At 36.3% G+C, this 13,416-nt stretch overlaps 1 protein-coding gene across 1 annotated transcript in view; it reads right to left on the bottom strand.

Annotated features, from left to right (window-relative positions):
* Nucleotides 1-13,416, bottom strand: part of DNAJC13 (DnaJ heat shock protein family (Hsp40) member C13) — a 120,121-nt gene that overhangs the window by 35,146 nt on the left and 71,559 nt on the right. Inside the window, exons 32-41 of the mRNA XM_010380216.2 lie at nucleotides 12,595-12,749; nucleotides 11,030-11,231; nucleotides 9,386-9,501; nucleotides 8,445-8,523; nucleotides 6,924-7,059; nucleotides 3,706-3,890; nucleotides 3,207-3,281; nucleotides 2,117-2,236; nucleotides 1,233-1,412; nucleotides 341-508 (exon numbers count right to left, since the gene is read on the bottom strand). Coding sequence (XP_010378518.1) covers nucleotides 341-508; nucleotides 1,233-1,412; nucleotides 2,117-2,236; nucleotides 3,207-3,281; nucleotides 3,706-3,890; nucleotides 6,924-7,059; nucleotides 8,445-8,523; nucleotides 9,386-9,501; nucleotides 11,030-11,231; nucleotides 12,595-12,749 — 1,416 coding nt within the window. The remainder of the gene's footprint in view (nucleotides 1-340; nucleotides 509-1,232; nucleotides 1,413-2,116; nucleotides 2,237-3,206; nucleotides 3,282-3,705; nucleotides 3,891-6,923; nucleotides 7,060-8,444; nucleotides 8,524-9,385; nucleotides 9,502-11,029; nucleotides 11,232-12,594; nucleotides 12,750-13,416) is intronic.

Genomic DNA, 13,416 nt, shown 5'->3' with positions numbered 1-13,416 from the left:
ATGGCTTACAATAAATAGCTTGAAATAGACTCTGGGTCTCCTGTCTCCCAGCAGTCTGCCATTGTGAAACACCATTCCAACTTCACTCTCTTGTCCTGTCCCTTTGTGACTCAAGGTTGGTAAGAATTATGATGGGCTCCACAGCTGAGAAACAAAGTTAATTTGCCCTCGCAAAAACTGGACTTGTAGAACTGACATCATTAGCATCAATCCACTATAAAGTGAGTTTCTTGCTTGAGAGAACAAACGTGAACGTTCTTAATTTTTAGGTTTCCTAAATCAATATTATTGTATTACTTTACTGCTTAAAGGATCTTGCACTATTCATTAAAGCACATACCTCAGTCACACTAGCCACAGCAAGTTTTCTAGCAACATAGGGTGTCAGCATGCCAGCTAAGCTTTTCCTTATGGTTGGATTTTCTGGAGTTGCTTGTTCTTCAGCCAAATACCCTCCAAGGCGACTCAGAGCATGGACACTCAGTTTGGCAAGGCTGTTGGCTACCTCCTGTTACAAAAAAATTAAGTTGTTCAAGTAGATCTGTTATCTTACACAGGTAATACTATAACTTTACTGAATCACACTATATGGAACATATATTTAAGGAGTCAAAAGCCAACCAAACAAAAAGGGTACAAGAGTACCTAACATTGATACCAGAAAGTTTATGTGTTGGGGCTTGTGTTTTTACTTATAAGAAGGACTAACTTATACCCAATGCAGTATATCTAACAGACAACAGGAAGAAGCACATTTGGTGGTAATGTGGGAAGGAGGGGATAGGTAGGCAGCCCTGCCTGCTAGAAGCACACATTTACAATATGAGCAATAAATGAAGAGCACATAGAAGAGACAAAAAAAAAAAAAAAACCTATAAAAATCAGACAAGTACTCAGGTATTTAGGGGAGCTAGCCTCAATTGTCTGATAGTAACATTATATTGTCCTGTGTTACACAACCATAATTTTGCAATCATAAAGTTGACTCTGAGTAATTAAGAAAGTATTAAATTATGTCCAGTATATGCCACTGCAAATTCCCTTGCCTTGAATCCTTTCAGCATAAGCAATTACGACTAAAAATTTTGGGTCTTCAAAAGCAATAAACCTAATTTTCCTGAAAAACAATTTATCTCTGGGGACTCTGGATAGCTGCCACTTTGCTTTGCATTAGTTTAGCACTAACCTATAGTTTGGGTTCAAATTCAATATTAAAGCAACGTTAAAGTTACCTGCTGATTTGTTTCTTCACTTTTCTGAATGCCACTCTCTTCTAGTGTATAGTCATAATTAAACAGAAAACCAAGCAGATACCACAAAATTCCAGCCTGAAATAAGTGTGTCTGTAGCCAGAAATCCACGGCAAAAGAACTGACACATTCTACCCCAAGAGAAGCCACCCGGGGAATACTCTGAGAGAAAAAGAATGAGAGAATTAGTTGTTACAGAGTTTAAAAAAAAAAAAAAAACTCCTAAGAGGAACCGGTTATGCACGTATGTCAAGCTAACTACGTTATTCTGTAAAATATTTACCTCTTCTTGTATTTTCAATTCCAATTTAAATCTGAATCCTACATCCTTTAAAGCCTAAAATTAAAAGTGACCTCATAATGAGATACCAGAATTACAACCTTTAAGGCTAGTGTCAGAAGACTTGGGAATAGTTTCCTGTTTCATTTCTTCTATTTTTAATTCTTAAAAATAGTGACATGGCATCAGTAGCAACTTACATGCTAGTGATCTTAAATGTAACAATAACTTTTGTGCAGTTGTAAACATTTATGTCAGAGTTTCTATTCTGTAATCAAATACTTCTAAGGACATCAAGTAGACATAGTAGAGGAGATACTTTCATCAGTTCCCTCACTTATTGATACTTTAGTATGAGATCAGCATCTCAATTCTGTTTTATTCAAGACAACTCTCACTCTGCCCAGTTATCTAAGACATCTCTCTATCCCTCCCAGTCAACTATCACATCTACCCACAGTCAACCTTCCTCAGGTCTGGATTGGGAGGAAATAGTAAGTTCTCAGATCTCTAAAGCCAACTGGCTAGTTGACAAAAAGACACTTTGCTGTCTCTGTATCTAGAAAGCATTAAAGATTAACTCTACCTTGCCAAAATATAGTACCCGACAGAGATCCTTGATAATGCTAGGCATTTCCGTGATCTTCTCTCGGCATTCTTCAAACTGAGCAGCCACACTATAGCATTTACTTATGTGTCCACACACCTACAGACAACACAACAGAGCAAAAAAACCAGTAGAGTCACACAGGCATTCCTTATTTAACACATTAGAAATCAAACCAGCAGAGATTTGTGAATAATGCTTAATGGTATATACAATGCTCCAAAACTAAATAGAACGTCTTTACTAGATCACTAGTCTTTCTCATCAAGACCTCCTATAAATGCTGGGGTAGTTGGCAAACCACAGCCACTACAACCCATGGGCCAAACTGACCATGGTCTTTGTACTACCAAAGAGCTAAGAATGGTTTTTAGATTTTTAAAGGGCTGTAAAAAAGTCACAAAAGAAAACGTAACATAGACTGTATGAAGCCTGAAAGACTCATATTTACTCCCTGGACCTTTATTTTAAGTTTGCTAGCCTCTGGATTAAGGTATTTTTGCATAGTTTATTAACATAGCAGAATATCACAATTCTATTTATACAACAGACTTCAAAATAGAAGATGGAACTCAACAGCCAGTACTCGTTTCATATTCTGAATTTTGCTGGCATAAGCAAAAGACCAAATAAAAAGACACGCTCTACAAAGCTCTTAATGAACTCCTGATGAATTTCCTATCTTATAACCTTAAATGTTAAGCCAGTTAAAATACTAGGGATAGGAGAAGGAGGGATGGAAGATATGTGAAACAAGAATGGCATAAAGCTGGCTAATGGAAACATACAGGTTCAATAAACTCTTCTCTAGAAAGAAAACTTAAGCCAACAGATCACAAGTGCTTTAGTGCAGTTGATACACAGATCAGCAGCATCAATGACACTTGGAAACTTGTTATAAAAACATACTCTCATGCCACAACCCTAGACCCAGTAAATCAGAAACTTGGGGTGGGGTGGAGCTCTGCAACCCACAGTTTAATTAGCCCTCCAGCTGATTCTCATATATGTTAAAATCTGAACCACTGATCTAGTGCAATTTTCTTGGAACCACAGGTTTTAGCCTCACCTGTACTGACATGTCACTTGGTTTACTAGAACGAGTCAAGACAGCCACACAGCGACTAAATGCCTCTTGTAACACCTGCAGAGGAAGAAGTCAGCTATTAACTCTCCATTTTGACTTCAAGTCTGAAAAGCCTTTTCCAGCAGTAATAAAATATAAATAACCCTTTAATGTTAAATACTTGAGACATAAATGTTTAACATTTGCTAAATAAATAGTAAACAAAGGACTCCTACAAATTTCTTTTTAAGCATTTCTAATAAGCTACTTTGTAAACAATATTACCATTATCAGTTTTGAACCCAATACTTTCCAACACACATTATGAAATAAAGCTCCATTTCTATCTTTAATTTGGTATGAGAATACAGAAAATACTGTGTTATCTGCTGAAATAAATTAAAGAATCTGCATTTGTACTTGCTAAATTCTTCACTGCCAAGAGTCATACATATAATGTGTGTAAACTGGCTTAAAAAGCACAAAGGTCACTCCATATTACCTCTAGTCCATTCTCTCTTCTGAGCTCTTCAGCATTGAGGGCTGAACAGTTGACAGTATGGAAAGCTAGTTCTGTAGCTGCAGGCAACAATGGTGATTCTTTTGAGAAAAGGAGGTCATCTGAAGTTTCCATTGTTATCGTCCGAATAAGCATGGGGTATCCTGCATATTTATAAGGCTGTAAATCTGAAATAACCAATGTTAGTGTTAGAAAAACGAAACAAAATTAATTATGTTGTTTCAATTTTGATACCATGTTCGATTATGTTGCCTTAAAAAAATAAAAATGGGGCCGGGCACGGTGGCTCACACCTGTAATCCCAGCACTTTGGGAGACCAAGGCAGGCAGATCACAATGTCAGGAGATTGAGACCATCCTGGCTAACACAGGGAAACCCCGTCTCTACTAAAAATATGAAAACGTTAGCCGGGCGTGGTGGCGGGTGCCTGTAGTCCCAGCTACTCAGGAGGCTGAGGCAGAAGAAAGGCGTGAACCCGGGAGGCGGTGCTTGCAGGGAGTGGAGATCTCGCCACTGCACTCCAGCCTGGGCGACAGAGCGACACTCCGTCTCAAAAAAAAAAAAAAAAAAAAAAAAAAAAAAAAAAAAAAAAAAAAAAAAAAGGCCGGGCGCGATGGCTCAAGCCTGTAATCCCAGCACGTTGGGAGACCGAGACGGGCGGATTACGAGGTCAGGAGATCCAGACCATCCTGGCTAACACGGTGAAACCCCGTCTCTACTTAAAAAATACAAAAAACGAGCCAGGCGAGGTGGCGGGCGCCTGTAGTCCCAGCTACTCGGGAGGCTGAGGCAGGAGAAGGATGTAAACCCGGGAGGCGGAGCTTGCAGTGAGCTGAGATCTGGCCACTGCACTCCAGCCTGGGCCACAAAGCGAGACTCCGTCTCAAAAAAAAAAAAAAAAAAAAAGATAAAATACTTTATCTTAACATCTTAAATGTCTCCTCATTCCAGTTGATAAAAAAGAAATTAAACCTACTATAAAATCCCTTGGATCTTTCCTTTCTAGTAAATTTAGTTGATTTTTCTAAAATGTTTCCACTAGAAAAATAACATTTTCTGGTAAATTAACTGCACTTGGTGTATAGTTTTGATCCTTTGCTGAATACCTACTTTCTATGCTGATCTTTGTAACTTTTCACCTCATCATCGACTGCAAGGTACAGCAAATGCACCAGAAATTCTATTAATATTATATGCACATTTTTATAAAGAAAAAAGACTGAGAAGATATTTAAATGACAGTGAATATTTTATATTAAGTTTTCTGGATAACAAGTGCCCTTTTCTATTTTACTAGTTATCTTAAATTTTTACCAGTCTTTTCTTAAATTTGAAAACACTGAATACAATTTCTTACTAGAAGTACAAAACAGAAAGTTAATTTTTAAACTACATTTAGTTAATTCCATGTTTTAATAACCAAATTTAAAAGTGAAAGCTAGTAAACCAACATGCCTAATTACTCCTTTCTTTCCATATTCTTTTTTCAATCTAACCTATTAGGCAGAGAGATGCAAATTAATTGGCTGTGACTTTAAAAGTATCTCCGTAATTCCAAATTGAAATCAGCATAAATCTTATTGACTTTTGAGGCTGACCAATAATCTGCCTTAAAACTCATTTCTAAACTGGCTTTTTAAAAAAAGGTCCCTTGGAACAGGTCCTAATTTTCCTTAAAAAAAAGTGACACATACATGGTAGGAAAGAACAGTGAGTAACTAAGTCCTGTTGGATCAGGACCTCCACCTCAGAGCTTCTTGGATATAACTCCACCTTGGGAAAAGTTAAAGATGACCTTGTTAACAGAGAAACCAGTATGGGCCATAATTGTATCTTGTGGCTAAAAATTTAGTTATCGGCATTAAAAGACAACCAAGGGTTTTGAAAAAGGTTTCTAAACTCATTCTGATTAGTGGTAAATGCTATATAACTAAAATGTATTATAAACTTATTGTTAAACTCATGTAAAAGTAAATCAACTAATCAGTGCTCTCTTTAATAATCCAACTGCTAGATCCTCAGGCTGTCCCCTCCAATACTTAAACTGCAACCCCATCTCTTGTCTTTAGTTATCCAACACTCTCCATGCTTATCTCAAATCCCCACAGTCCTCTTCCTTCTCTCCCAACATCCCATTGCAAATGGCTCTCCCACTTTGTGCTGTAAATCAAGTTCAGTTCCCAAGCCAATGGACATCTGCTATATTGAACCCAACCCCTCATCACCAACAAAGGGGGACGTTTTGAATGTACTCTTGGCTTTCTGGACTGCTACTGTTAGGGCTACTGCAAATGGCCCCACAAACACTGGATAATCCTATAATGTGGAATCATACCTATTTCATCTATACCAGTGTTCTTCAAACTGTCCCACAGGACTAGAGGGTCCTGAGAGCTACAATAGGAAATAGAACATATGAGAAGTACATCATCATTTGAAGTTTCTACTGCTTTTAAAAATCCTGAATGCTATTGGTGTTTTTAACCTTGAGAGGCTTTTTTTTGTTTGTTTGTTTGTTTTTGTTGAGACGGAGTCTCGCTCTGTCGCCCAGGCTGGAGTGCAGTGGCCGGATCTCAGCTCACTGCAAGCTCCGCCTCCCGGGTTTACGCCATTCTCCTGCCTCAGCCTCCGGAGTAGCTGGGACTACAGGCGCCCGCCACCTCGCCCGGCTAGTTTTTGTATTTTTAGTAGAGACGGGGTTTCACCGTGTTAGCCAGGATGGTCTCGATCTCCTGACCTTGTGATCCGCCCGTCTCGGCCTCCCAAAGTGCTGGGATTACAGGCTTGAGCCACCGCACCCGGCCGAGAGGCTTTTAAAGTTATGATAGGCTTTCATATGTCATTTAAGAAAAACATGAAATGATCTTTAAATTCCAGATTCCATTCTAGATCTCATTTAATACGTTTGCTGCTAAATGGCTAAACACAAAAACTAACCAAATAACTGCATAGAACGAAGATGTCAGAAATGCAAAATACTGAAAAACATAGGTATGAAGGGGAAGATATAAAACAAATATTTTAGACCTTTCTTTAGAAAACTACATTATCCTTTATTTAAAACACAATTCCAAGAGTCTTTTGCAACAATAATTCTAAATCTATTAAAATATGCTGTAGAAACAGGTAATATGGTATAGGGTTAGCTGTGATAGGGTTAGCTGGAGGATAAATTAAAATCTGAGAACAGACATCTTACCTTCTTTATGACGGTTGAAGAGGATGCTCTGTGTTTTTAGAATTAAAATTATATTCTCTGGATCTGGTCCATCCACTATTTTTGCTGATTTGGTACATAAAAATTCGTATGCTTTATTTACTTTTTCAAACATGTCCTATATGTAACCAAAGATAATTTAATGCTAATTTGGAACGTCCCAAAATTCAACTTAAACAAGATACATGGTTTGTATTTTATCAGTAACTTTAGCCATTATTTTATTATTTATATTAAGGAATTCATTCCAACTGTAATCTAGCTGGTATACTGTTAAGGTGAAACGTTGTTTCAAATAGTTGTCTAATGATCACCGTACCATTTACTGAAAAATTCTTCAAATAAGAATATTAAATGTATCCTTAAATACATCATGTTAAACTCATACATACTACAGACAGATTGCATCTATATAACAAAAATTATGAGCTACTGTTTATTAAGCACTGTGCTAAATGCCATAATCTCATTTAATCCTCAAACAGCCATGTAAACCATGTACCATTATCATCCTCATTCTTCACATGAGGATGCTGCAACTTAGATGTAATAACTTGCTTAAGGACACAAAATCAATTGCTGGCAGAGCTAAGAGGTACAGCCAAGTCGGCCTCCTAACTCCACGCTCTTAACTCTTACACTGTATGTTTGGTTGATGTATATGTTGATTCTTATGTCAGTTTCATATTGTTTTACTATTGTAGCTTTATGAAGTGTTATAATATCTGGTAAGTTAAGTGTAGCAATTTAAAAGAGATTTCAAAATTTCTTCCTTTCTTATTTTTTCTCCTAGATGAATTTGAATTAACATGAGGTTCTCAAAAAACCCCCTAGGGTTTTGATTAAAAATACCTTAAACATATAAAAGTCAGATCTTTTCAATGTCACGTCTTCTCGTTCAGGAATACTGTCTCTGTTTTGTTTCCAGTGAAAACCAGACCTTGAACCCACTGGAAATTATTCCAAGTTTCTAGCAACAGAGTCCTGGTTTTGGTGGTTCTTATGTGATTTCATCTTTTATGAAACTTCATTGGAGGAGGCGGCATCAGGGAATGATGATTTCAAATCTGAACCAAATTTTCTATTTTTTCAGTTAGAGTGATATGAAATTGGATGTCATTGGAAAAAATTACATAAATTGCCCAAAGCAATCTGAATAGCAATGGTATCACCTACAACCTACAAATAAATTAAGTTCCCCTGCATTCCTTATTTTCAATTATTCTTATGATTGCCCATTAGAGTTAATTCTCAAACAGACGTGGATAAGGAGACACAATAAAACCTGTAAGTTACTAGTCATAAAGGCCACTCTTCTGGTAAACTGAGGGAGCATCATCCATGCAGAAGCTATGGCCATGTGGTTAGAAGTTTATTAAACATACACTGGGTATATATTATGAGGCAGGTACTGGCACAAAAGGTAATATACTTTCTCCTACTAAATAACAGTAGAGCAAGAGGAAGTCAGCCCAATGCCCTAATTCCAACAGCAGTACATACCCTCCCTTCTGGATTCTTATCAGGGTGGTACTTTTGTGCGAGTCTGAAGTAAGCTTTCCTAATCTTGCTCTCATCATGTCTGTTAAACAGGAAAATTGTTTTATGAGTATAGTAAGGCACAAGAAAAAATGTTTACAAAACTATCTAAAATATTTTAAGAATATTACTTATATCAAGAACTGTATATGATTATATATTAGTCTTCAAATTAAACCCAAGGAGGAATTAAGGTTTTTTAATATATTTTTTTTTACATGTAAAGATACATATTTATCTTTCACCCGTAAAGATAAAACCTGTAAGTTCCCTACGCATTCACTTTAAATTATGAAATTATACTTGAGTTGGAAGAACTACAAAATATATTGTTAAAAATCCACTAACTTGTCAAAATGTCCAAAATGCCAATTTCAAATTCTATAATTCTAAGTTATTATATCAGTCTTGACAAAATATACTTGATAAAATATACAGTTTTAGTCTATACTTAAGTTTTCAAACAATTTTTCCATAACACACCTAGTCTACCATAGAACTTCACTGATAAGACAAACCTGCATTCTTTCATAATCTGTCAGTTGGTGTCCTAGGCATATTGCTATCAAATCTCTTCCACATGTGTAACACAAATTACAAAAGGAAGGGGAAAAATGAATATGTGAAATGGCAACTGTGTGTTAGATATGGTGCCAGGTACTCGGCATACATTTTTCCAATTAATAGAGAAATGAATGTGCCAGCAAGAAGAGGAGGACACAATTTGGCTAATAAGTTTGCAATAAATCAAAGTCACACAGATATAGTTCCATATGGTTATTCCCAAGGTGTACATATCAAAGTACAGGCAAAAGATTTTAAAATGACTGATTTAAATATAACTTAGTCTTCGATACTGATACTTTAAGGTGGGACAGACATTTGCTACTGTACTGAAAACTCACGGTCCCTGTCCTTGAGGCAGATTAAGCACTTCATAAGCATCATCTATTGACATCATAGGTGGCTTCTTCTCTACTTCTTTCTTCCAGGCGTCAAGAGTATCTTTTAGTAGCTTAACCTTCAAGACAAAAAGATTAAAATTTATATCAAAGTAAAACTATTTCAGAGTCTAATTTTTAAGTTATAGAATCATTGTGCTGTATTTATTTAAATGGATACTTTTAGCTGTCCAATTAACAGCTTTCTGAAATACAAATAACCAAAATCACCTGAGCACTGCTATATAGTTAGGCAGAGCAAGGTATTTGTTACAAGGCAATATTCCTCTATTTAAAAATTTTTTTTAATTCTCTGCCAATTTGTGTTATATATTAGGCTTCAAATTAAACCCAGGAAGAATTAAGGTTTTTTTTTTTACATGTTATCTTTATGGGTGAAAGATAAAACCTAAAAGTTTTAATTTTTAAAGTGTCCAGAAACCATGAAAGACATCAAAATTAGATGATACACTGTAGGAAGAAAGCAAGCAGTATATTGTGGTGTGCTTCTCAAGGTGATCTAACATAATTATAGGTGTGCTAGCATTCAAACAAATGTAAAGGATAGAGAACACAAGGGAATCTGGTTAGCAAACGGGAAAAAAAGATCTAATATTTATTGCCTGCCTACAAGCCAAGGAGCTAGGTACTTTACAGACTATCAAATTTAATTCTTGTCTAAAATTTCATCAATAAATAAAAACACTGAGATTCTAAGAGCTAGCTGCATGTTTCCCAGTTCAGTGGTAGAGCTGGATTAAAACCTAGGTCTGACTAAAAAGCCCATATCTAGTATCTCATGTTGAATCCTGAATAAGTACCCGAGTCTACCTGTGTTTTTTTGGTCACTGCACTGTAAAGAGGCGGTGACTTGCAGTACAAATGGCGATTATTCTGAAATCTTTTAGATGGTAATAATGGTATAAGTTCCACCACGGTAACAGAACAACATGGGCACAGGTGCCCACACATATACAAAGGCTCAGGTTAGAGGGGTCCCAAGGAGCCTCTGGACCGGCCAACAGTGCATACTGTTTTATAATTGAGGAGGTCACACTCATTGCCTCTTATGTGTGCCAGGAATTATGCTTATGTGAATTCTTAATAATCTTCACAAACACCACCAGATAGCTGCTTTTATTACCAATATTTTAGAGATGAGAACTGAGGTTTAGACAAATAAGCAATGTACTGAATATTAAATAGAGTTATTAAATATTAATGGCCCAGTTGAAACTCAATCCCAAACTGGCTAACTCCAACATCTGTGAGCTTCATCAACCTGCGATAAAGACAAGCTTCCACCGAGCTATTCTAGTATGTCATACTATATACATATAATTATGTTATCTGCATGAAGTTTGTTTTGTCTTTGTCACAAAAGATAAAGACTGCAATATTCTTAATACTCCCTTAAAAAATTATCTTTCAACGTGAGATCTACCCAAATATAATGAACTATACTCAGAGTTGCACAGTGCTTAGTGCTTAAGAAGGAATACTTAAGAAAGCTATTCTCCTTCTTACTGCAGGAGGACAAAATACCCAGAAGTGTTTAGAGGCCTTTTTTTGTGGCTTAAGGCGGCACAAATTAAACTGCTGACTTACCGGGTCTTTAATTGGCCAATCTGGAAACCGGAGTGTATCACACAGTTGTTTGAGGTAATAAATATTACAAAACAGTTCATTTTCTAGTTGTGGATAGTTGATCACAGGAATGGGACAATACTGATAAAGTGCTCTTGTGTTACTCTGAAGGCGAGGTGTGAAATCAGCGAGATGGGCAGCAATCTTCTCTATCATGAGGCGCCTATAATCATAAAAACCTCCAGTCAAGTTTTATAAAGGGATTACTTTAAAGAGAAGGTTAAGATACATAATCATGCAAGATAGTTGTATCAATCATCTACAGAATAATTCAATTACTATCCTAAAATGAGAGCTTTTAAATATGTTACTTTGGGCATTTTATTGTACAAACATGGAAAAAACTTATCTATGATACTTATCTGTAAAGAAGATCATAGAGAAAAGGGCTGATACTCTCAGTCCTTCCTATTAAAAAATCAGCCATTAGAAGGGCAAATGGTATGCATCTGAATGCATGAGGGTGTAGCTAGGAAACTCAAACTTGCTATTATCCAAAGAAGCTCACTAGATGGTATTTATTTCAACTAACTTACTGTAGTCTAGGATCTGGCCTCAGATAAGCAGAAACTTATCAGCACAAAGAGCAATCCATCTTTTAGCTAGGGCCTTATATTAGCCAATCTCAGGAGAAAAATATTACACAGAAGAACTGTGTTGCTAATTTATTAATATTGTTACATATTTTTTCCCAATGAAAAATATGACTGCCATACAGAATATATTCAAATTGGTGGCTAACACATGACAAGCCCATAGGACAACAAGTCAAATGGTAACAAGCAGGTGGCATGGAGTGTGTGCAGTCTGATGAGGATCAGTGATTGACATAGAAGATCTAATGCCATCTAGCTAGGGGAATTGAGGGGTTCTCCAAAAAGAGACAACCTTGACACTGGAACTATGAAGTGTCAAGCCTTGTCTGAACAGAAACTGGCTGGGCATTGTCATCTGCTTCTGACACTTTCCTTTTTCTGTGTTTCCACAGGTTTCTCCTATGGCATTCCCCCGCCAATAAAGACATACCTTAGGAATGCTAACCTCCAGATTAAGGACAAAAGGTGTTGGGGTAAGGGAGCCCACATTCTAGAATAATTTCGGGTATCTCTGATCTGATCCATTGATCCAAATTATGTAGGCATAGTTTTTAATTAGTGGGAGTATAGTCCTACTTCCAAATAGCCAGAAGTATGTCTTGATTTTATCCCAATTTCCTATATATATTATCAGTTCATTACCTAAAATCTTACTAGTTCTATAAACTGATTTAAGAAGTACCAGTGGTTGGTAGGCCCTACTGTTATACAAAGTTCTGTTAAGGTAATAGCAATTTTGTCAAATCTTGTTAGAACAGAGAAAACCTTAAGGCCTTATCGAAATCCATCATTTGATTTGGCATCAATGATTACTGTCATTTTAGATTATAAATCTAGTGAAAACATGTCTTTTAACAGAAGTTAAAGCAGATGGAGAGCAGCAAAGACTAAATTATAAAATACAAATCAATCAATCAACTGGTTATTTACCTCATTTCACTGCTCCAGATTGCTTCTGGAGTATCAAATTCTCCTAGAAAAATCTCAGAGAACTTTTCAGGTTCATAATTTTCTAAGTAACAAACCATTGCTTCAGGTAGAATGTGCCCAAGTATACTTCTTTGAAAAATATCTTGTCCTTTTGTCTTCAAAACAAAACAAAACAAAAGGTAGTCAAAAACATTAAAGTTATCTTTCAATTTTCTAATAAATGATTTATGGTTAGAGAACACTTTAAGAAAGGAACACAATTGGAACAAATTGCTTTTATGCTTTGAGAATGTAGATGGAAACACAGCAAAATGTGAAGTGGAAGGTATCTGGTACAAACTGGCTTGGCATTCTAAGGCAGAATCAACAGCCTCTGGTACTGCAGCAGTCTTAGCTTTAAGTGTCACAAGCTGCCAGTATTATTTAGGACAACTGGCCTTTGACCACGTGTAACAGTAATGGACAAACACGAGGAATATCCCACAAAGATTTACATCAATTATCCTGCATTATATTGTTGGCTATAGGTCCCACCTGTACTTGCTTCTGTTTTCAAAAATAAGTTCAGAAGATCATTAAGAGCCTGTCCTCATGAAATGTAGCTAGGATCTAGATGGAGAATTTCTACTTAAAGTAATTATAATTAACTGTTTTGAGAAGTCCATATCCTCTGGCAGGCCAAATGGGGTCAGGATAATGATCATACTAAATTTTAAACTCATTTCTTTATTCAATGGAAATAAAATCCCAAGGGCTAGCTAGGATTTATACAAATAAATGCTTATTTCCTTCTAGGAAAATTTAAGACATTTTACTTATCTA

This window comes from Rhinopithecus roxellana, chromosome 1 (assembly GCF_007565055.1).
Source record: "Rhinopithecus roxellana isolate Shanxi Qingling chromosome 1, ASM756505v1, whole genome shotgun sequence".
Classification (NCBI taxonomy): domain Eukaryota; kingdom Metazoa; phylum Chordata; class Mammalia; order Primates; family Cercopithecidae; genus Rhinopithecus; species Rhinopithecus roxellana.
Note: the sequence above shows the minus strand (reverse complement) of the source record. Positions and strands in the feature narration are given on the sequence as shown.